This window comes from Microtus pennsylvanicus, chromosome 1 (assembly GCF_037038515.1).
Source record: "Microtus pennsylvanicus isolate mMicPen1 chromosome 1, mMicPen1.hap1, whole genome shotgun sequence".
Taxonomy (NCBI): Eukaryota; Metazoa; Chordata; class Mammalia; order Rodentia; family Cricetidae; genus Microtus; species Microtus pennsylvanicus.
Genome location: NC_134579.1, coordinates 117,499,243 through 117,520,663, shown reverse-complemented (window position 1 = coordinate 117,520,663; position 21,421 = coordinate 117,499,243). Strand labels below are relative to the sequence as shown.

At 49.4% G+C, this 21,421-nt stretch overlaps 1 protein-coding gene across 3 annotated transcripts; it reads right to left on the bottom strand.

Moving 5' to 3' along the window:
- Positions 1–4,055: 4,055 nt before the first annotated feature.
- Positions 4,056–18,120, bottom strand: LOC142854961 (2'-5'-oligoadenylate synthase 1A-like). 3 transcript variants are annotated; one of them, XM_075981482.1, is made up of 7 exons: positions 17,879–18,120; positions 13,656–13,944; positions 10,255–10,451; positions 8,655–8,893; positions 7,837–7,990; positions 6,123–6,149; positions 4,056–5,972 (listed from the first exon to the last, which is right to left on the bottom strand). In XM_075981482.1, the coding sequence occupies exons 1-6, from the start codon at positions 18,059–18,061 to the stop codon at positions 6,126–6,128; spliced, it is 1,086 nt and encodes a 361-aa protein (XP_075837597.1). In that variant the 5' UTR covers positions 18,062–18,120; the 3' UTR covers positions 4,056–5,972; positions 6,123–6,125. The 3 variants fall into 3 exon arrangements, with proteins under 3 accessions (XP_075837597.1, XP_075837605.1, XP_075837614.1); XM_075981490.1 differs by having other exon boundaries at positions 8,655–8,902; positions 10,267–10,451; XM_075981499.1 differs by having other exon boundaries at positions 8,655–8,887; positions 10,267–10,451.
- Between the last annotated feature and the right edge of the window lie 3,301 nt (positions 18,121–21,421).

Below are 21,421 nucleotides of genomic sequence, written 5' to 3'. Positions count from 1 at the left end.
CTGCCTGTCTAGTCTACTCAGATGTGCACACGCCTGAGACACAGCCTGCTGCCTGTCTAGTCTACTCAGATGTGCACACGCCTGAGACACAGCCTGCTGCCTGTCTAGTCTACGCAGATGTGCACACACCTGAGACACAGCCTGCTGCCTGTCTAGTCTACTCAGATGTGCACACACCTAAGACACAGCCTGCTGCCTGTCTAGTCTACTCAGATGTGCACATGCCTAAGACACAGCCTGCTGCCTGTCTAGTCTACACACACGTGCACACGCCTGAGACACAGCCTGCTGCCTGTCTAGTCTACACACATGTGCACACACCTGAGACACAGCCTGCTGCCTGTCTAGTCTACACAGATGTGCACACACCTGAGACACAGCCTGCTGCCTGTCTAGTCTACACACATGTGCACATGCACACACACACGTGCACACGCCTGAGACATAGCCTGCTGCCTGTCTAGTCTACTCAGATGTGCACACGCCTGAGACACAGCCTGCTGCCTGTCTAGTCTACACACATGTGCACACGCCTGAGACACAGCCTGCTGCCTGTCTAGTCTACACACATGTGCACACACCTGAGACACAGCCTGCTGCCTGTCTAGTCTACACACATGTGCACACACCTGAGACACAGCCTGCTGCCTGTCTAGTCTACACACATGTGCACACACCTGAGACACAGCCTGCTGCCTGTCTAGTCTACACACATGTGCACATGCACCCACACAGACACAGCGATTCCTTAGCCTGCTGCCCATCCACTCTACAAGTTCATCACACACACACACGCACACACGCACACACTTCCTGTTGCTATAAGGACCTAGACAAACAAAAACCACATTATATTAAGGTAGGCATTACAGAAAATCAAATCATGCACTGAAATCACATAGTGCCTATGGGGACAGCTCAGTGGATGAGGGCACTTGCTGCACAAGCTGAGGACCTGAGTTCAAATCCCAACAACAACACAATCAGAAAGGACCACACATTGATCTTTAACCCAGGCCATACTTGGGGCAGAGACAGGAGAATCTCTGTGGACCTGCTGAATACCCTTCAAGTTCCATGTTCACAGAGAGACTCTGCCTCAAAGGGATAAAGATGACAAACAATGAAGAGATGAATTTAGACAGAAACAAAGAAAGAACAGGACTTGATTGCTCCTTAGGTATTGTGAAGGAGAAAGCTGAAGGTGGATAAAAGGCAGAGCATAGGCAAAGACAGGGACATCTGGGAGAGTCCAGAGTAGACATGTTCAGACTGAGCTGGGCAATGTGGGGACAGGAGGAGGAAAGGGGGAGGGGAGAGATGGGACCAGGTGCAGCAGCCATGAGGACAAAGGTATTAAAGGGATGGGTAATCAAAATGTTTGAATTATATAAGGAAGAGCACCCCAGGCCTTTGGGCTGGAACATTCAGGGTAGGGGTGGGTATGCTGATCAGGAGGAACTGTAAAGGTAGGGACTGAAGGATGCTGGGAGAGCCTGGCTGCTAGGTTCACCTTGGTATGCTAAATAGGCACCTCAGTTTGTCCTGGGTTTGAAAATTAACAAGAGAGGCTTTATGTCCTCCTCTGGGCTCTGCACACATGTATGTACCTCCTGACAAACTCACAGCATCATACACACACAAAACAGGGCAGAGACACTGGAAGTGTGATCTACAAGATATATAAATACAGCAGGCTGATCCACAGTGCATCTGACACCAGCACACATGGCCAGCCCCATGCAGAAGACACCGGGCACACAGAATGTGGTTGGCCATTATTAGATGGCCGTGCAGCTATTTTGTGTGTGAACACAGTGAGCGGTTCCCTCCCACCACTGTCTCCAGGCCTGTGAAGAAGGAACTGCACTAGGACCAGTGTTGCCAGAGACTTTGCAGGGCCACAAGGTGTATGCAGTCCTAAGGTGTGATGGATCACACGGATGTGTGGGGAGTGATGCTTGCTGTGGTAAAACTCTGCCCTGTTTCCTGAACCCCACAGCATGGGAGCTTGTCACTCCTTAGGTGAAGGAAACCCAGAAAAGGGAGGAGGGTTAACGGAGTGAGGTTTCCTTTACAGGTCATGTCAGAAACAATCACAGGCCTGCCCCTGAAATTTACACAAATTTCATCAGGAAGTGCACCTCCTTGGGGATGTAGGGCAAGTTTTCCACCTGCTTCACAGAGCTCCAGCATAACTTCCTGATGGATCATCTACCCAAGCTGAAGAGTCTCATCCGTATGGTCAGGCACTGGTACCAGCTGGTATGGCGTCTGGCCCATCCACTGTGAGCCCCGTCTATACACTGAATACAGTTAAAGAATAGAAAGGGTGTTCTAGTTTGCTTTCTTTTGACAGTCTATCTATATCACCCGACCAAAACTCTCCTGGGAAGAAAATGTCTTATTAGGTTACACATCCCAGTCACAGTCCTTCACTGAGGGAAGAACGGTCAGTACCTGAAGCAGACACCATGGAGGAATTCTGTTCACTGGCTTGCTCTCCATGGTCCCTGAGCTTGCTCTTTTATACAACCTACGGCCTCCTGCCTGGGCACGGCACTAACCACATCAATTACTAATTGGTGACATACCCACAAAGACCACCCGTACCGAGTATGATAGAGTCGTTTTCTTGATTAAGGTTCCCTCCTACTAGATGACCCCATCTGATGTCTAATTGACAAAAACTAATCTTCACAAATAAGCCCCTTTCAATTTGATACTCAAACACATTACTATAAAACCATAACTTTTTCTTTCTTACTTATTCCTAAGATCTCAAGTCAATATCACATCATAGAAACACAACATAGCTTTAAAAGTCCCAAAGTGTTTTATTCTTTTTAATTTCATCACTTGTAAAGCTTAGTCTCTCAACTGTGGGCTCCTGTAACATTAAAAACACAAGTTAAATACTTCTTTATTCCAAGAAGGAAGAAATGGAAGAACCAGGACACGGTCACAATCAGATGATGCTGCCTATGATTCCAGTCTTACCCCTTCTGATACACCCCCTGATACACAAAGGTTTGAATCAACAATGCCCAGGGGTCTCCTATGTCTCCTACCAAGCTGAGGGCACCCAATTTAGCAGTCATCATGTACTCCACGCTAAAGCAGGACCACGGGAGACATGTCTCCATGAAGAATGGCTTCCTCCTGTGAGAGCAGAAAGGCAGCAGGGTGTGGCTCCGCTGGGAAGGACTTGTCTGGAGTGTTCCAGTGAGAGACCGTGGGTGTGGCTCCGCTGGGAAGGACTTGTCTGGAGTGTTCCAGTGAGAGACCGTGGGTGTGGCTCAGTGGCAGAGTGCTTACCCAGCATGCATGAGGCCTGACATAAAAGAATCATCCTGAGTTGTCTGTGGTTTTGATGTCAGAGCCAAGAAAACATCCGAAGTCATCATGGCTAAGACAATCTGTTTTCTAGGGATTTCTGCTTCCATTTTGGATGGCCTATATACATGCCCAAGGTGAGGGTGGGATTTATTCTTGTCAATGGAGATCCAGCTTTCCCAATTCCCTCTGCAGAAGAGCCCTTCTTCCCAGTTATGTGTTCTAGGTCACCTGGTCAGAAGCCGCTTCACCATTCTGATAGTTGGTCTTCTCAAACATCGTTCAGGCTGTGTGAATCCAGAGGAAACTGCACAGATGGGAGGAGCGCTCACAGCGGGCTCTGGAGTGAAAGAGCAGTCAGAAGACATTTCTACTAATGCCCTCGACATGCCCAGAGATGCTTCCACAGAGGGTCTAAGGTTGGTGAAGCTGTTCATGAAGATGAGCCATCATGGGCCATTAGAAGGAACCACAAGAGATAGCTAGAGGGTGAAGGCAGTGGCTGTCACAGCAGCTTCCTCCCCACACCCCCACACTCCCAGTTCCTGACCTGAATTGAGTTTCAGAGTTGAACCCATTGAGTGTAGATGAAGTGGCTTTCTGGGGAACTGAACTCTGTGGTCAAATGGTGGGCGGAGCCATGCTTCTCCCAATGGACATACACTCCTTACTCAGTGGGTGGTCCCTGGAGAGGAGGGAGCTCCTGGACCTCAGGCAGAAGATTAAAGTTGAAGACTAGGCTTGAAAACCCAAAGTGTCTGTCATCAAGCCTTGCCATTCCCCTGGCCAGGATGCATGCTAAGTCAGAACCAAGAATGCACCCACAGGAAGAGCATGGATGAGCACTGTGCTTAGGGCCCAAGGCTCTTGGGCATGTCCAGTCTGGAGCAAGCACGACACTGTTCAACATGGCTGTCAGACACAGTGGTACGGAAGTGTCAGTTGTGGTCATCTTACTCCATCTGAGAGATGATCTTCAGTCTCCCTGTTGTCATGGAAACCTTACCCAGCCACCTTATGGCTCCTCTGTAAGGCAGCTCATCACTCATTCCTGTAGCCTGCTGTTAGCCTTCATGGTCCTTATCATTGGGAAGGATCTGCAGGGCCACACCAGGGGTCATTCCATCATAGAGACATGGGATGCCGTCATTATATATCACATGTATATTTGCTTTATAGTGTGAGGTACATGATGGGTCCCCTCAGGTTGGCAGGATATATGAGGGACCCCTGGGCACTGGTTGTTAAATCCTTCTCTGTGTATCTGGAATGTTTAAGAAGAGGTAAGACTGGAATAATAGACCAGCATCACCAGGGTCACCAGGGCTCAGATAGAGCACAATGCAGAGTGTGATTTGTTCCGAGGTCTAGGGGACATGCATCTTCTCACACTCTGGGACACTGGGGCTCCTGGTTCTCAGGGCTATTAGAGAAGAACTGAATGAATGAGGACTGGAAGGACACACACACACACATACACACACAGTTATTAAGAGAGTGGGCACTGGGGACAGGAGCAGGCTTTGGGAGCAGGTGCCCTGTGCAATGCCCTGAACTCTTAAGTAAGCAGGATACAAGAGTTGAGGTAACATGTGTGTTTTGGGGTCTGACAAATGAGCCACTGGTTCACAACACTGGACTATGGAACCATTAGGTTTCTGTGTGGAGGGTGTGTGTGTGTGTGTGTTTCCAGAACTCGGGAGACTGAGGCAGGAGGATGCCTATGAGTTCCAGGTCAGACTGTGCCACATAATGAGGTCTTGTCTCAGAAAGAGAAAAAGGAAGCAGACACCCACTGTGATTTAACTCCGTGCATCAAAAGTTCGTCATCACCCCAGACAACCATGTGTCTGTTTTTGTGACCACCAGTCTCACAAATTCAGTCCATTTTTGTCATGCCTCTTCAAACCCCAGCCTGCATGTTGCAGCCACCATGCATCTTCATGTGCACTGCTCACACTCCCAGGTCCCCATAGCCATGCACAGCTGCAGAACAGCTTCTGAGTAGATGGGGCAGGTCTTGAGTCTTGTCTTGGGGACATGGACAGAAGGAACCAGGGACACTGTCCTGAGTTTAGATGTAAGAAACCTGGAAGGAACCAAACCATGCGGCATCATCGCTGTCATGGATTGGTTCTGCTCGGTCCACTGAGGAGTGCTCAGTGCCTGGACCCCTGGACCATGTAGTATGTGCTCAATAAATGCACCTAACTGAACCATGAAAACAGAAAGAAAGAGGGGGTATCTGGCTCGTCTCACACACCCTCACGGCATCTGCTGTGGTTTGTTGTTGTTGATCAGACATTGGACAGAACAGGTGCACAGACAGAAGTCAAACTTGAGTTCTCCCCTCCCCTTCTGAATCTCATGTCCCACAGAGAATGCTGTCAGGGGATAAGGTGGATGAAGCAGACTATGAGAAAGGCTGTCTATGATTGGATAGGATGGAAGACTTAGCAGGCAGGGATCAGAAGCCTGGAGTCTGACCCCAGGTTGAACATTCCCTCCCTGAGGCCTTGGGCAGTATCCTGCCCTCTTTGGTCAAGGCCTGCACATCCCCTGACTCTGGAGCCTTCCGGGCTGATGCTGCTGATGCTGCTGTGCTCACAGGAGATGAATGCCCCGTTCTCGTTCACCTGGGGAAGAAGAAAGGCAGAGTACATCAGGCCTACACTGCAGTCATTCCAGCTCTGAGGCAGGAGGATAGTGAGCTCAGGGCAGCCTGGTCTACATAGCTAAAGCCCACATCAAAACAAACAAAAAAACAACAAAGAAAAATAGCCAACCTGTTATTGTGGCACAGGAACTTCCGTCTGTAACAGAAAACACACAATCATGTCATGAGCCCGCACTGCTACTTGGAAGGAGATGCAAATGAGTCCTCAGGGTGGACACCATGCCTGGCCACCTGGAGCCCCTGAGAAGGGACAGTGCATCCCCATGTTGGGAAGATGGCCATCGGGACTTTTGGGGATGGGCAGGGGTCTTAGCAGGTTGAAGGTGTACATAGCCCTACCTGAGTTCCCCTCATTCAGTAACAGATCTGCCAAATGAGAGACAGGGCCAAGCCACAGTCTGCTGTGAGACAGTCCTTAAGGCCACAGCAGGCACAGCCGTCTCCTTCCTGAGTCCCTTCTCCTTTCCTTCCTGACCTGAGGTTTGCTTCCCACATCCACGCACCCATGCTAAACTCCATCCTGAGTGCACGCATGACCTCATCTCTTCCCCAGCATCAGAAAGTTCCCTGTCCAGTGAGAGAAAAGGTCCAAATACAAGTCCCTCTGTATCTCTTTGGCTGTGACACAGCCCTGCTGAGTCCCATTGGCCACATGATGATGAAACAGGAAAGATGGGCTGCTTCAAGGACCTGAGCACTGGCTTCAAAGTTCACAGGAATCCCAGCCCCTCCTCTCCTTAGCTGAACATTTCTGAGCCAGTGGCTTCAGCTTTCTTATCCTAGTGGTCAAGTGTGTGTGTGTTTCTGTATGCATGTGCATTTGCATGTGTATATATGTTTGTATGTATATGTATTTGTGTGTGTGCAATCAACAGAGAACACTATAGCCCTCAACTGTTGTCCACCTTGGCATTTGGGTTGCACTGGACTGGAATTCACCAAGGAGACTATGCTCCCTCACCAGCCAGGGCAGGGATCTTGTTGTCCATACATTGGAATGGCAAGTGCAATGTCTGGCTCACTTACATGATCCTGGGGATGATATTAAGCTCCTTACCCTTGCTAATATGACAAGTGTTTATTGACTAAACCATATCCTCAGCCCTGAGCCTTCTTGTTCAACCAGAAAGACAAGGATGTTATTAAGTACACCCTGTAGAGCCCTAGTGAGGATCCAGTGAGATACTGTATGATACAGAACACAGGACAAAGTGTGTGTGCAGATCCAGTGAGATACTGTATGATAAAGAACACAGGACGAGCGTGTGTGCAGATCCAGAGAGATACTGTATGATAAAGAACACAGGACGAGCGTGTGTGCAGATCCAGAGAGATACTGTATGATAAAGAACACAGGACGAGCGTGTGTGCAGATCCAGAGAGATACTGTATGATACAGAACACAGGACGAGCGTGTGTGCAGATCCAGTGAGATACTGTATGATAAAGAACACAGGACGAGTGTGTGTGCAGATCCAGTGAGATACTGTATGATAAAGAACACGGGACAAGTGTGTGTGCAGATCCAGTGAGCTACTGTATGGTAAAGAACACTGGACAGAGCATGTGTGAGAACCCAGTGTATAATAAAGAGTGCAGGACAGAGCCTGAACACAAAGCAGACAGAGGAGAGGCCATCCTTCCTTAGGAGGCCGAGTGACAGGAACTCTGCAGGGGTGATGTGACAACCTCTGAGAATAACTGTACAGCAATCAGTGTGACAGGAAAACCTATAAGCCTGGGCATCTTTGTCTGAATATTCTTGAAATAGATGGTGTGACCAGATCTGTGTTCAAAGGGACAAGATGATGATAAGTTCTCACCGGCACATTCCAGGGTCCCACTAGGGAACCATCCCCTCTTTTAAAGCATGCGTTTCCCAGCCAGGATCTAGCCTTATCTGCCAGCCGCTGCCAGTCCTTTGAGTTGGAACCAGCCACATTCCCTGTTGGGTCAGCCGGGTCCAGGATCACAGGCCTGCGGAGCAACATTCAGAGAGGGAACTGACCAGCTGACCAGTGCCACAGATACCACTGCACAGGGACAGGGAGGAGCCCAGCAGAGCTCCACTATTGAAAGTTTTTCCTGAGTTCCTGTCCCAGAGCATAGAGAAAGCCTGGAGAGATCCCTGGACATGACTTGGAATGGCTGTGTTCCAATCCTCTACCCTTTAGTAGCTGTGTGTCCTGGGTCAGGTCCCTCAGCCTCTCTGGTCTGTGAAATGGAGAGAGATGAACCAGCCCATCTCAAAGGATGAGGTGTGAGGGTAGAACACAACACAGGATCAAGGCTGTAACAAGTCTACTGCACTGTTTACTGTTCATTAGTCCAGCACTATTCTATGCCTCACAGCCCTTACTGTTACAGCTGGAACAGCTCAGTTCCCACTCCATGCGCTCCCCTCTCTGCTGTTTGGGTCTGGACAAGGTCAGAGCCTTGGTTTCCTCATCTGCAGACAGGAGAACCCACCCCTGCCTCCCAGGGCTGCAGGTCCTCATGTCAATCAGGTGACAGCAGGATAGTGGCCAGCACAGTGACAGGACAGGAGATGCTCCATTGACACGGAGCTCCCGCCTCCCCATTTCCACTGCTATAGACTGGAGCCCCTGGTGAGGAGCTGAGTCGTGAGGGAATGGTCTACCTGGTTCTTCTGAGCTGACTGAGCAGGAAGTTGGAGATGTATTGGTCTTGAAAGTCATAATACTTTGTCCAGTAGATTCGAAGCTGCCTGTACTTGGTGACCAGTTCCAAGACTGTCCGGAAGCCCTGGGCTGTGTTGAACTCAATGTCTCCACTCCCACGTTCCCAGGCGTAGACTGTGAGCAGCTCCAGGGCATACTGTGGGGGCAGCGGCTTCTTCCGTTTCTTTCGCTTCTTCCGCTTCTTACACTGAGAAGAGAAAGACAGTGAGAAGAACAGGCCTGTCAGCTGTATGGGGACCACTTCTCACGGGGTCAGTTCTGCGGCCACCTGACGTCATCACAGGTTTCCTGACACACAGTCATACCTGTTCTTGTAGATTCGGTCTATGTGCACTATCATGCTATAGCCAAGGGCTGTGTGGTTGAGATGGAGACCGTGTGGTCCACAGAGACTGAGCATTTCCCAGCAGACACAGGAGGAATCAAGATACTATGATTGACAGCCAGGGAGTGAGGGTAGGGGAGGGATAGTAATGGTGCTCACCATTGATGGTTTTATCACAGACTCTGAAATAACTGGGGAAAGGTTAGGGAGATGCCCCGTGGGTAAAGTGCCACCCTCTCCTTGCAAGGGTGAGGACCAGAGCTCAGATCCCAGCAAACACATGACTGTCAGGCTTGCGAGGAAACCCACTCCTCATCCCAGCCTAAGTGGATGGAAATGGGGGTCCCCGGGACTATATGATGATCCAGAAGTGTTGATTCAGCACACTGTGGGCTCAAGTGTGAGACCCTGTCTGGATATAAAAGGTGGAGAGTGACTGAGGACCTGGCATCGCTCTCTGGTCTCCACATGCTTATGTACACACATGCACACACATAGACAGGTGCTCCCAAGAGCAGGTATACATGTACCACACCAGATCTATCTCACACACATATAAAAACTCCAGAAACATTGCAGGATGGGAATGTAAAGAAAGCATAGCTTGACACATCAGGAAAATCTAAGTCATTGTAAGTACCAATGCAGTAAAAAGACACTAGAAATCCATAAATGAGGTTTGGTGTGAGGGTGTGTATCTTTTATTCCAGCAATGGGAGGCAAAGGTAAGCAGAACTGTGGGTTCAAGGCCAGCCTGGTCTGCATAGTGAGTTCCAGGACATCAATAGCTTCCTAGTGAGACCCTGTCTCTAATGCAAGAAAAAAAGAAAAATCCAGAGTTCACAATGACTCGTGAACAATGAATTAGATGCAGCTGAAGAGTGAGTTAGCTGAACGGAAACTGGACTAGAAGAAATCATTCCTAATAACATGGGAAGCCCTCCTTCCTCCCAGGTCCTCCCTCCCTCCCTCCTTCCTCCTAGTTCCTCTCTCCCTCCCTCCCTCCCTCCCTCCCTCCCTCCCTCCCTCCCTCCCTCCCTCCCTTCCTCCCTCCCTCCCTCTCCTACAGCATCTCCTCCCTGACTTCCCCTTCCCCTCTCAACTCTCTTTCCCTTCCCACTACTGCTTCCCTCCCTCCTTGCTCCTCATCTTTCTTTCTCTGCATCACCCCCTCCATTCTCTGCCCTGTAAGATGGGGCCCACAGTGGCTGGACCAGATGCCATACCAGTTGGTACCAGTGCTTGACCAGGCGGATGAGACTCTTCAGCTTGGGTGGCCGATCCTTCAGGAAGTTTCTCTGGAGCTCGGTGAAGCAGGTGGAGAACTCACCTTCCTTCCTCAGGCAGGTGCACTCAATGATGAGGCTTCTGTAGATTTGGGGGTCAGGTTTCCTGTCAGTGCTGACATGACCTGTAAAGGAGGCCTTACTCAGATAATTCTCCAGCCTTTCTCTGGCATTCCTGGCTCTATCTGTGGGGTGACAAGTTCACAGGTTATGGGGTTCAGTGAAGCGACCGGAGTTTTAGCAAGCATCACTCCCATACATCCATGTGTCATCCCTCACCTCAGGACTGCATACATCATGTGGCCCTGGAAAGTTCCTGACACCAACTGGTGATGGAGGAAGGTCATTGGTTAATTATAATAAAGAAACTGCTTGGCCCTCATAGGTTAAAACATAGGTGGGAGGATTAAACAGAACAGAATGCTGGGAGGAAGAGGAAGTGAGCTCAGAGGCCATGCTCCCCTCTCCCGGGCAGACGCGAAGCTCCGACCCAGGATGGACATAGGCTAGAATCTTCCCGGTAAGTGCACCTTGGGGTGCTACACACATTATTAGAAATGGGCTAGTCCAGGTGTGAGAGTTAGCCGAGAAGAGGCTAGATACAATGGGCCAAGCAGTGTTTAAGAGAATACAGTTTCCGTGTAATTATTTCGGAGTATAAAGCTAGCCGTGCGGGAGCCGGGCGGGATGAAAAGCAGGCCCGCAGCTCCCTACTACAAACTGGTCCTGGAGACAGTGGTGGGAGGAAACAGCACACTGAGGCCACAATCAAGAGAGCCGCATGGTCATCTAAGAATGGCCAACCGTGCCCTGGAGTCCAGCATCTTCTGCACGGTGCATGTCATGTGTGTACACTCCCGCAGGGTCATCTAATCATGGCCAACTGTGCCCTGGAGTCCAGCATCTTCTGCACGGTGCATGTCATGTGTGTGTACTCCTGCTTGTGTCGTGGTTTACTGTGGAGCACTTTGATATATTTTATATCATGGACCGGCTTACGGTGTCTCTGTCCTATTTTTGTCTGGTGTATATATATCGTTTGTGTGTGTTTGGGAGAAAGTATACACTTATGTTAAGAGTTCATAGGAAGACATAAGGTATCTCCCTTTGAGAAGACCAGCAGACCACAGAGATTCTCCTGTCTCTGGCCATGTAAGTCCTTGGTTAGAGGTCAGTTGTGGTCCTTTCTGTTTAGGTGAGTGTTGAGGATTTGAACTCAGGTCTTCATGCTTGTGTAGCAATTGCCTTTATCCACTGAGCTGTCTTACCAACAGCTGTGCGTTTTCACTGGATGACTTTCCGTCATACTTAAATGAATATCATGTGGTTTTGTTTGCCTGAGCTTGTAGAATGGTTAGGCAGCAGGCTAGGGAACACATATGGCTGTGTGACTGTGTGTGGGTGCATGTGCACATGTGTGTAGACTATACAGGCAGCAGGCTGTGTCTCAGGCGTGTGCACATCTGCATAGACTAGACAGGCAGCAGGCTGTGTCTCAGGCGTGTGCACATGTGTGTAGACTAGACAGGCAGCAGGCTGTGTCTCAGGCGTGTGCACATGTGTGTAGACTAGACAGGCAGCAGGCTGTGTCTCAGGCGTGTGCACGTGTGTGTGTGCATGTGCACATCTGTGTAGACTAGACAGGCAGCAGGCTGTGTCTTAGGTGTGTGCACATCTGAGTAGACTAGGCAGGCAGCAGGCTGTGTCTCAGGCGTGTGCACATCTGCATAGACTAGACAGGCAGCAGGCTGTGTCTCAGGCGTGTGCACATGTGTGTAGACTAGACAGGCAGCAGGCTGTGTCTTAGGCGTGTGCACATGTGTGTAGACTAGACAGGCAGCAGGCTGTGTCTTAGGCGTGTGCACATGTGTGTAGACTAGACAGGCAGCAGGCTGTGTCTTAGGCGTGTGCACATGTGTGTAGACTAGACAGGCAGCAGGCTGTGTCTTAGGCATGTGCACATCTGTGTAGACTAGACAGGCAGCAGGCTGTGTCTCAGGCGTGTACACATCTGCATAGACTAGACAGGCAGCAGGCTGTGTCTTAGGTGTGTGCACATCTGAGTAGACTAGACAGGCAGCAGGCTGTGTCTCAGGCATGTGCACGTGTGTGGCCACGGTTGTGGCAGACCTTACCATCAGGCTTTGATGCTGGCACATGACAAAATCACTCTGTGATACTGGGACATGCCTGTCACTCAGTGAGTGACCCAGGAGAGTTTCAGCTTCAAAGTCCACCACACAATGGGGCATCGACTAAGTCATTTTGGGTAGAGTTGTGAGTGAGGTCCTTTCTGGGGCTGTCACTCACTGTCATTTCCAAGGCGGTCCTGCTGTGGTGGCCCCACTTTCCTACTGGAAAGCTGCTGAGGCTGGGGATGTCCATGGCCAAGACAGCCTTCTGGAGAATCACCTCCCAGTTCTTTCAGGGTCACCCCCTCTGCACCCCTTCCTTTCGGCAGGTATCCAAGCCTCCTGCGGTTTTCCACCGCGTGATGCCCTGGTCTTACTCCCAGACTGGTCTCTCATTCTCTGTTGCCTGAGATTCTGTGCTGTTTCTATGGCTCTCCTAAGTCAAGGGCAATGACCTTGTCTCTAAGTTAATAACAGCAGTTCACACAGTGGTCAACAGGGGGAGCTGTGTCCCCAAATGTAAAGCCTCAACCTTTCTCTAAGCTTCCCAAACCCCCACTGTGCTTTCACGGGTGTTCCTGATTGTCTTTGGGTAGAGTTGGACAATTTGTAATTTTGGGGCACACACACACACACACACACACACACACACACACACACACACACACACACTAGCCAGTTCCAGGTCAAGGTTTAACCTCTCTTAAAACAAGACAGACAAACTTGGCTGTCTCGTAGGGAGTGGAGGAAGCCTGAGTGAATATATCTGAATATATTTGTTTACAGGCTGAGTCCTCTCCTACAGACACCAACTACACACCAGCCACCCCCCCCCCCCCGTGCTGTACCTAATTAACATGCCGAGGCTCCGGGTTGCCCGAGGTTGGGGGTGCAGCTCCATCAGAGCTCACACCCCACTGAGCCCAGCTGCATACTGCCAGAGCCACCAAGGTGGGCCAGCAAATCCCAGGTCAGACTCTCAACAAATCAGGCTCCCAAGTAACCGACATCCAAGAGTGGCCTCTGGTCTTTACATACACCTGCAAACATGTGCATAGATCTACACACGTGTGGACATCCCCACACATGCACGCGCGGACACACACACACACACACACACACACACACACACACACACACACACACGAAAAATGAGAGAGAGGATGGAAGGGGACGCTGAGGCTCGGAGTGCCTTACCCAGGACATCATAGGCTGGCAGAACATCAAACTGCACCTCCTGTTGAAGTCGGGGGGAGCTCAGTGTGAAGCCGAGTGCCCTGGGGTTGGGCAAACATGACCTCTGAACCTTAAACTTCACTCTAATACATCCCTCACGCTGCAATGCATACAGCTGTTCCCGAATTTCCCGGATGAAATCTTCGCGTTTCTTTAACTGCTCTTCGAAGCTGGAGAGATTGTTAAGGAACACCACCAGGTCGGCGTCTGACCTGCCCTTGAGAGCTGTCCCTTTTCCCGAGGAGCCGCCCTGAAGGACAACAGAGAGAATGACAGGCGACAGGAAGAGCCAAGGCCAACAGTCCAGACCCTCAGCAGCCTAGGGGTCCACCACCCAGGGAGATAGTTGAGCAGAGAAAGCTGGCACATGCGCAGTGGAATACTAGTCAGTCCCGAGCATGAAATCAGGATCTATGTAGGAAAATAGATGGTTCTGGATGTCCTCATGGTAGGAGAGAGAAGCCAGAATCAGGATGACAGAAAGCAGTGTTTATCTCTGGAGTCTAGATTTTAATATGGCTCTGAGTGTGTGTGTGTGTGTGTGTGTGTGTGTCTGTGTGAGAGAGAGAGAGACAGAGAGAGAGAGAGACAGAGAGAGACAGAGAGAGACAGAGAGTCAGTCTTTGTCTTGCTCAATACTGTTCTCCTTTACTATTTTTCTCAAACCCTGTTTAATATGTGTGTGTTTATAATTTAGACTTAACCCTATATGTGTACATGGAAGCTAGTTTTAACTCTGTGTGTGTATATATGTAGCTATTGTCTAAGAAAATGCTCTAAACAATCCCAGTGAGCCCTGTTCATGGTATCTCCTTCTAGACTAAGAAAAAACTCTCAAGTACTTTAAATTAGCGTGTACTTTTAGATGATGATAAAAATATATGGTTAGATCTGCTACAGCATACTGCATATGTGATTCAACTCTACTTTAAAATATATTCTTTATAATGATAAAAAATTTAAGGTTATAAAGATCTATCTCAGACTAACAAAAGCTAACTTAGAGATGTATACCACCCCATCCTTCCTGTGAGCTGTTTACAAGGGAGACCTAACAAAGCAAAATTAAATTAAATCAAGCGTAAACTAAACGTAGAAGATTATTCCCTCTCCTACTGTGTGACCTTCACTATTGTCAGTTTTTAGTGTTAAGCTTCTAACAAATAACTACTCAGATAAACCCAATAGACAGAAGTCCTCAAATACTCAGAGGTCTGCAGAATACTGCATTTAAAAAGTTTAACTAAAAGGTTTGTCATAAAGAAGGACAGGCCAGCTCCTGGCACCGCACCCATTCCCTCCAAAGAAGATGTATCTGCACAGAAGAACCTCCACCTGGAACTTGCTTCATAAGTGGCAGCGCTAGCCACTGGGGGAAAAAAAATGCCTTTCACCTCAACTGCTGCAAAACCCTCTTCAGACTGTGATCAGCAGGACCTTGGAGAATAGACTGCCTCAGGTCGCCTAGAACAAGGGTCGGCTGCTCCCCCGAGGAGCCTTACTCCACAGAAGCCTGTGGGGTCTTCTGGGGCCTTGCAGGCCTGCCTCTTCCAGCCAGAAGATGGATGCTGCCCTGAAACCTCTGCGACCACGGGGGATCCTGTGGTGGCTGCCTAGGTAGCCAAGCAATAAGTCTCTGCCATTTCTAATCATTAATTCAGGTAAAATTTATTCCTCTCAGGACCTGACGCTGTTGGACGACTCTGCCGCTTTTACAGCAGCAACCAAGGCTTCAGCCGCCTTCTCAGCGCTCTGTGTAAAAATTCAGGTCCCAGGCCTCACTCTCCTGGAGCTAATGCTAAGTCTAGACACAGTTCACCTTGCTCCCAGACTCAGAAAGAGAAACTCACAAGACAGATTTCTCCTGGGTCTTAGGGAGATGCCATGATGACGGGGAAGGAACAGGTGCTTTAAGAGCCACTTCTGCAAAGATAGAAAAACTTAAGATATGAGGATCTCACAATGTTTTAGGGCCTAAGAAGGTGTTTTAAGGTGGGCACATGCAGGTTATTAAGGTGTGTAAATGTAAGTTATAAAGTGTAAGCGGAGTCTGCTAGTTTGTTTCCCTGCTGCCCAGACCATATATGCACACAGAAACTGTATTAATTAAAACACTGCTCAGACCGGGCAGTGGTGGCGCACGCCTTTAATCCCAGCACTTGGGAGGCAGAGCCGGGCTGATCTCTGTGAGTTCGAGGCCAGCCTGGTCTACAAGAGCTAGTTCCAGGACAGGCTCCAAAGCTACAGAGAAACCCTGTCTCGAAAAATAAAAAACAAAACAAAACAAACAAACAAAACCGTGTTCAGCCTATTATCTCAGGCTTCTTATTAACTAACTCTTACATCTTAATTTAACCCATTCCTATTATTTTGTATTTTATCACGAGGTTCGTGGTTTACTGGTAAGTTTCCGGGGCAGGCGTCTGTCTCCTTCAGCAGCTAAGCTACATGGCGTCTCTTTACTCAGCCTACTCTCTATATATCTTTGTCCAGATTTCCCACCTGGCTCTATTCTGCCCTGCCATAGGCCAAAGCAGCTTCCTTATTAACCAATGGTAATAAAACATATTTATAGCACACAGAGGGGAATCCCACATCAATAAAGTTCTGAGAAAAAGGCTTAAGAGCTGACAGAGAAAGTGATTTGAGACACTTAAATGAAGGAAGCACGTTCCAGATTTCTCTCTCTCTCTCTCTCTCTCTCTCTCTCTCTCTCTCTCTCTCTCTTCTCTCTCATTATGCTACTAAGACTCCACAAGCTCATAGTCTTAACTGTAATCAATACAATTCTGATAAGCTATTAACCTAGCTCAGGCAGAGTACTAACCACTGGCCTATGCCACTATATTATCATAGCCACAAGCTCAGGATGTTGACTTCCCTTTGGTTGTTTCCTAACTATAGATTTAAAAGGTCCTTTTCGTTGTGCTAAAAACATCTGTCTCAGTTTTCTGAGCATTAATGCTTTCAACCAACATCACTTCTGGTGAGTGTGCTGCTGTTTCTACGATTTAAATTCCAATACCGATTATATGCAGTAAAAATTCTGATGTGTCTAAAACTTATATGTCTTTGCAAACTCAACGAATTCTTGTAAGTTCCAGGAATTTGACTTGGATTCACCTCAGACAGGTCAGACGCACTCCAGATAAGTACTGCCAATGGACAGCCTGTGCCTCCCCAGCTGTCCCTGGTCTTGACACTCCCCTCTCTCAATGACCAGAATCCAAGAAAAAAAATCCCCTAAACTTACCTTGTCCTCTGCTCTGCCAGCATGCTGCCAGGTCCAAGAGGTGCAGACAGTTCCATAAATCCTGGACAGCAGTGAAACCACCAGCTACCCAGGACATGGCCAGCACTCCAGCTTTCTCAGGTTCCCCACATACGGTTGACACCCCAAGAACCAGCAGGAAGCAGTCTCGAGAATTCGTGCCCTCACTTCCCTAACCTGTCACACCTAACTCCTCAACCTTTTAATAAATAAAGGGGAGGAGTGTTAGCATCCAGGCACATATGGTCCCTGCACCCTGGATACCCAACAGAATGTCACCCAGGCAGTACCCGGTTCCTTTAAGAGTCAGAACTCTGCCTACTTGTACCTTTCCTTCCTCTTCATCTTTCTCTTTGCATCCCTCTGTACTGCTCTCTCTTTCTCTCTCCTTTTTCTCTCTTCCCACAAGGTCACTCTGTGTTTCCTCTCTTCTCTTTCTCCCTTCCCTTCCTCCAGTAAAACTCCCCGTGTAAGCCCTGTCTTCGGAACGGTGTTTCTGTCTCTCACCTGCCATGTCGCCCCTTGGCCTGCAAAGGTCCAACCTCAGACCATTTCACAACACCTACCTAAATTAAATGTAGGGCACACTCACTAACACACGTGCACACCCCACAGAGCGAGCTGACATTACAAAATGACATTTCAGTAGCCATGACAGTGACTATGAGTTAGGTACTGTTGTCATGCGGTCCCATTTGGCAGGTGGGAAACATGGACAATGAGGCTCCCTCAGTCCAGTCATCTAGCACATGGGGCCTCTGTTCTGCTCTCTACCCTGTGCCACATCTGGGGTGCACATGAGAACACTGGGACACAGAGAGGTAGGTAACCCACTCGCACTCAGGGCTGCAGCCTGGCTCCTGAGGGTCCACTCCCTCCCCACCTGGGTCAGCTCAGGCGGAGGGGGACTCACCTTCACCACCTTGGAGACCCTCACAGGGTGGGCAGTACCTTGGAAGCATCTCTCCTTCAGGAAAGCACATATGGTGTTGATGGCTGCTCTGACCTCAGTTCGGAAGATGGTGTCAGGAAGGAGGTGGTCCTCTATGAACTTGTCCAGCTCTCTGGCAGGGGTGTTGCTGAGTTTCTGGGTCATCCTCGGGCCAGCTGTGTTTGCTGACTGTGGCACTGCTGCTGGAGCCAGCTGCACCTTATATCCACAGCTAGTTTCTGTTTCTCAGAAGGGGCGGGGCTATGCGATCACAGCTCTGCCTCTGAAGTCTATGACTCCTGGACTCCCTGACACTCTGGTGCTTCAGTGAGGCCTTACGTTTGGATTCTCAAACCCTCATCCTGCAGGAAGCATTTTAACATATTGTTTTATTTTTTTCCTTCTTGGTCTTCTACTGTTACTGAAAGAAGAATGGTTTATAGTCACCTAGACATTTAACAGCAATGCACACACTCACTAAAATGTGAAGAGCAAGTGAGAAACATCCAGAAGATGCTGGCATCCAGTTTCACCACTGCTGTGGTCGGTGTGTGGCAGGTAACTGTTCCATACCGGGACAATGTGATGAGCTGTCTGCCCAGGCTATGGCGAGCTTGTTCAGCCTTCTGGTCTCACAGTTCCCTGGGTTCTCAGGTGCATACCCATGTGACCATCATCCAAGACATCATCCACAATGGTTTCACTGTCCCCCACCCCATCTGTCCATCATACAGGACAAAGGGTTCATATTGCATTAATGTGGGGTCTCACTGTGTTGCCCAGGATAGATGTGAACTTGGGTATCTGCAGCATAGGCTCCCATGTTCTGTGGTTACAGGGGTCTGCCATTCTGTCCAGCTGCCATTATCAGTCAATTGCGACTCCCAACTTCAATAATGTAAAGTGCTGACTTACACCCAGGACAAATCACCATGAGGAACTAGCCTGTCTCCATCCCTAACCCTCTCTGCCCAGCAGGAGAGGATGTTCATCATGGCAGGGTAGCAGTTGGTCCATACTTGTGATTCCAAGTCCTGGGAAGCTGACACAAAAGATGAAGAGTTTGAGGCCAGCCTGAGCTACATGATGAGACCTTGTCCCAAAAAACAATCATGCATTCACGTGCACACACACACACACACACACACACCCAGAGTCACTGTCGGAATCTCTGCAAAGAGCAAGGGATAGAAGGAAGACAGAGGAAATAACTGGAACATTCGGTCTATCCACAGTCGTAGCCAAAGCCCTCGACGACTTTAAGGAATTTTATTTTTAAAGAAGCAGGTAGCCATGGATACATCATTCATTTCAGAAGCCTACCCTCATCAAAAAGTACAGTCGTCATGGCCTGGTTGGTAATAAAGGCCCCTTGGTTTCCCCTGACTCTGGTAGTTTGAATGTATTGTCCCCATGATTTCATAGGAGGAAGGGTGTCACTGGGGAGGTGGGCTTTGAGGTCTCACGTGCCATCGTACAACACAGAGTTACAGTCCACTTCCTGTAGCCTTCTGAAGAAGATGGAGCCAGCACCTTGTCAGCCTGCATGTCACCATGCACCCCATCATGATGTTGGACCGAACCTCTGAAATGCAAGCAACACACCCCAATTAAATATTTTCCTTTATAGGAGTTGCTGTGGTCATGGTGACTCTCACAGCAATAGAAACCCTAACAATGGCACTGACCTTGTCTGAGGGATGCGATGCTGAAGACCCTTCACATAAGGGCTAGGACGGGGCGACAAGAGCCCAGCTGAGGGTGCTGAGCAGATCTGGGTGAGGACCAAGAAAATTATACTTTAAAATATTTTGTTGCCTTTATTTCATGTGTGTGAACATGTGGGGCCAGGGGACAACTTCCAAGAGTCGGCTCTCTCTCCTGCCACCATGTGGGTCCCAGGAACAGACTCAGGCCATCAGACTTGGCAACAAACCCCTGCATCCTCTGAACCATCTCAGTGACACTTTTAGTTGTTGAATGGGGTCTCATAGTCAAATAGGCCAGGCTATCCTTCAACTCACAGCAATCCTCCTGCCTCAGTCCCCTGATTGCTGGGAATATAGTGTGCTACTATGCCCACTCACCTATACCACTTCCATGCCCTCCTGTGTGTGTCAAAGAGATATGACATATCACTCAGCCAATGAGGCCAACGCCCCTGGCAAGCCTGACTGAGCCAGGGAGTGCACAGGTCACAGGGTTTAACCCTCTTGGCCACATGTGCAGCCGCTGCTGGGCACACACTGCTATTCCTCACGAGCCCCTTGGAAGGAACTGACCAGCTCTGCAGGAGGTGATTTGTGCCTCTTGGATGGTGAAAAACAAAAAGTGGAATTAAGAATCTTCCTGTACATTTTGAAAAATATGTGTGAAATTTTCATAATATACAGCAATGTATTTTTATCAAATTCACCCTCCCCTTACCCCTACACAGCTCATGGTCCCCCCAACTCCTCTCACAACTTCGTGTCACTTTAGTGACTAAACCAATGAACCCAATTAGTGCTTCTCATATACACACGGGTGTGAGTACTTGCACTGGAATGTGGGCAACCTGCCAGCAATCACACCCCTAAGGAAAATTAATTCTGTCTTGGTTGACACAAGCTAGTTGTCTGCGAGGCGGGATCTTCAACTGAAGAAATGCCTCCATCATAGCGGACTGTGACCAGGGAGCAGCACCCTCCATGGCCTCTGCATCGGCTCCTGCCTCCAGGTTGCTGCCCTGTGTGAGTTCCTGCTCTGACTGCCTTTGGTGATGAACAGTGACTGGGAACTGTGAGTGAAATAAACCCTTTCCTCCCCAAGTTGCTCTTGGTCACTGTGTTTCATCCCAGCGACAGGATCCCCACGACACTCTCTGTGCACTAATGGCCACCACTACCAATGGCTCCTCACCCAGGAAGAGGGTGTGTGAGCACCCCTCCCACCCAGGCTAGAACGTTGACCCTCTTGACCTTGTGCAGGCGACCACAGCTGTGTGACTTCACAGTGGCAGTTGTCCTGCTGTATCCAGGAGACTCTGATCTGCCCCGGTCTTCTCCCACCTTCCGATCATTCCATCCCCTCTTCCTCTATGTCCCCTGAGCTTGGGAGGAGGGGGTGCGATACAGACACCCCGCTTGTGGCTGAGCACTCCACAGACCCTGTTCCCTGCTTCAGTTGTAACTCTGTATAACCACCATCCACCACACTGAAAGACCTCTCTGCTGACGTCAGAGAGCTGCACCCGTCCACAGGAGCAGAGATGCAGAGGGCAGCCTGGTACTGTGTCCATTTGTCAGGATAGCTCCAGTAGGTTCATCCCTGGGGCCTTTGAGCTCTCAGCCATGGGTTCTCCACCAGATGTGCAGAACCAGGTTGGAGTTTCCTCTCGTGGCGTGGCCCTCAAATCCAGACAGAGTGTGGCCAGTGACCCCCATAACATCCACGCCACTGTTGCACCCATGGCTGTATCTTGCCAGGCCAGTCCATATTGGTAGGGTTCGCAGATGGGTAAGACTGTTGATGACTTTAAGGACA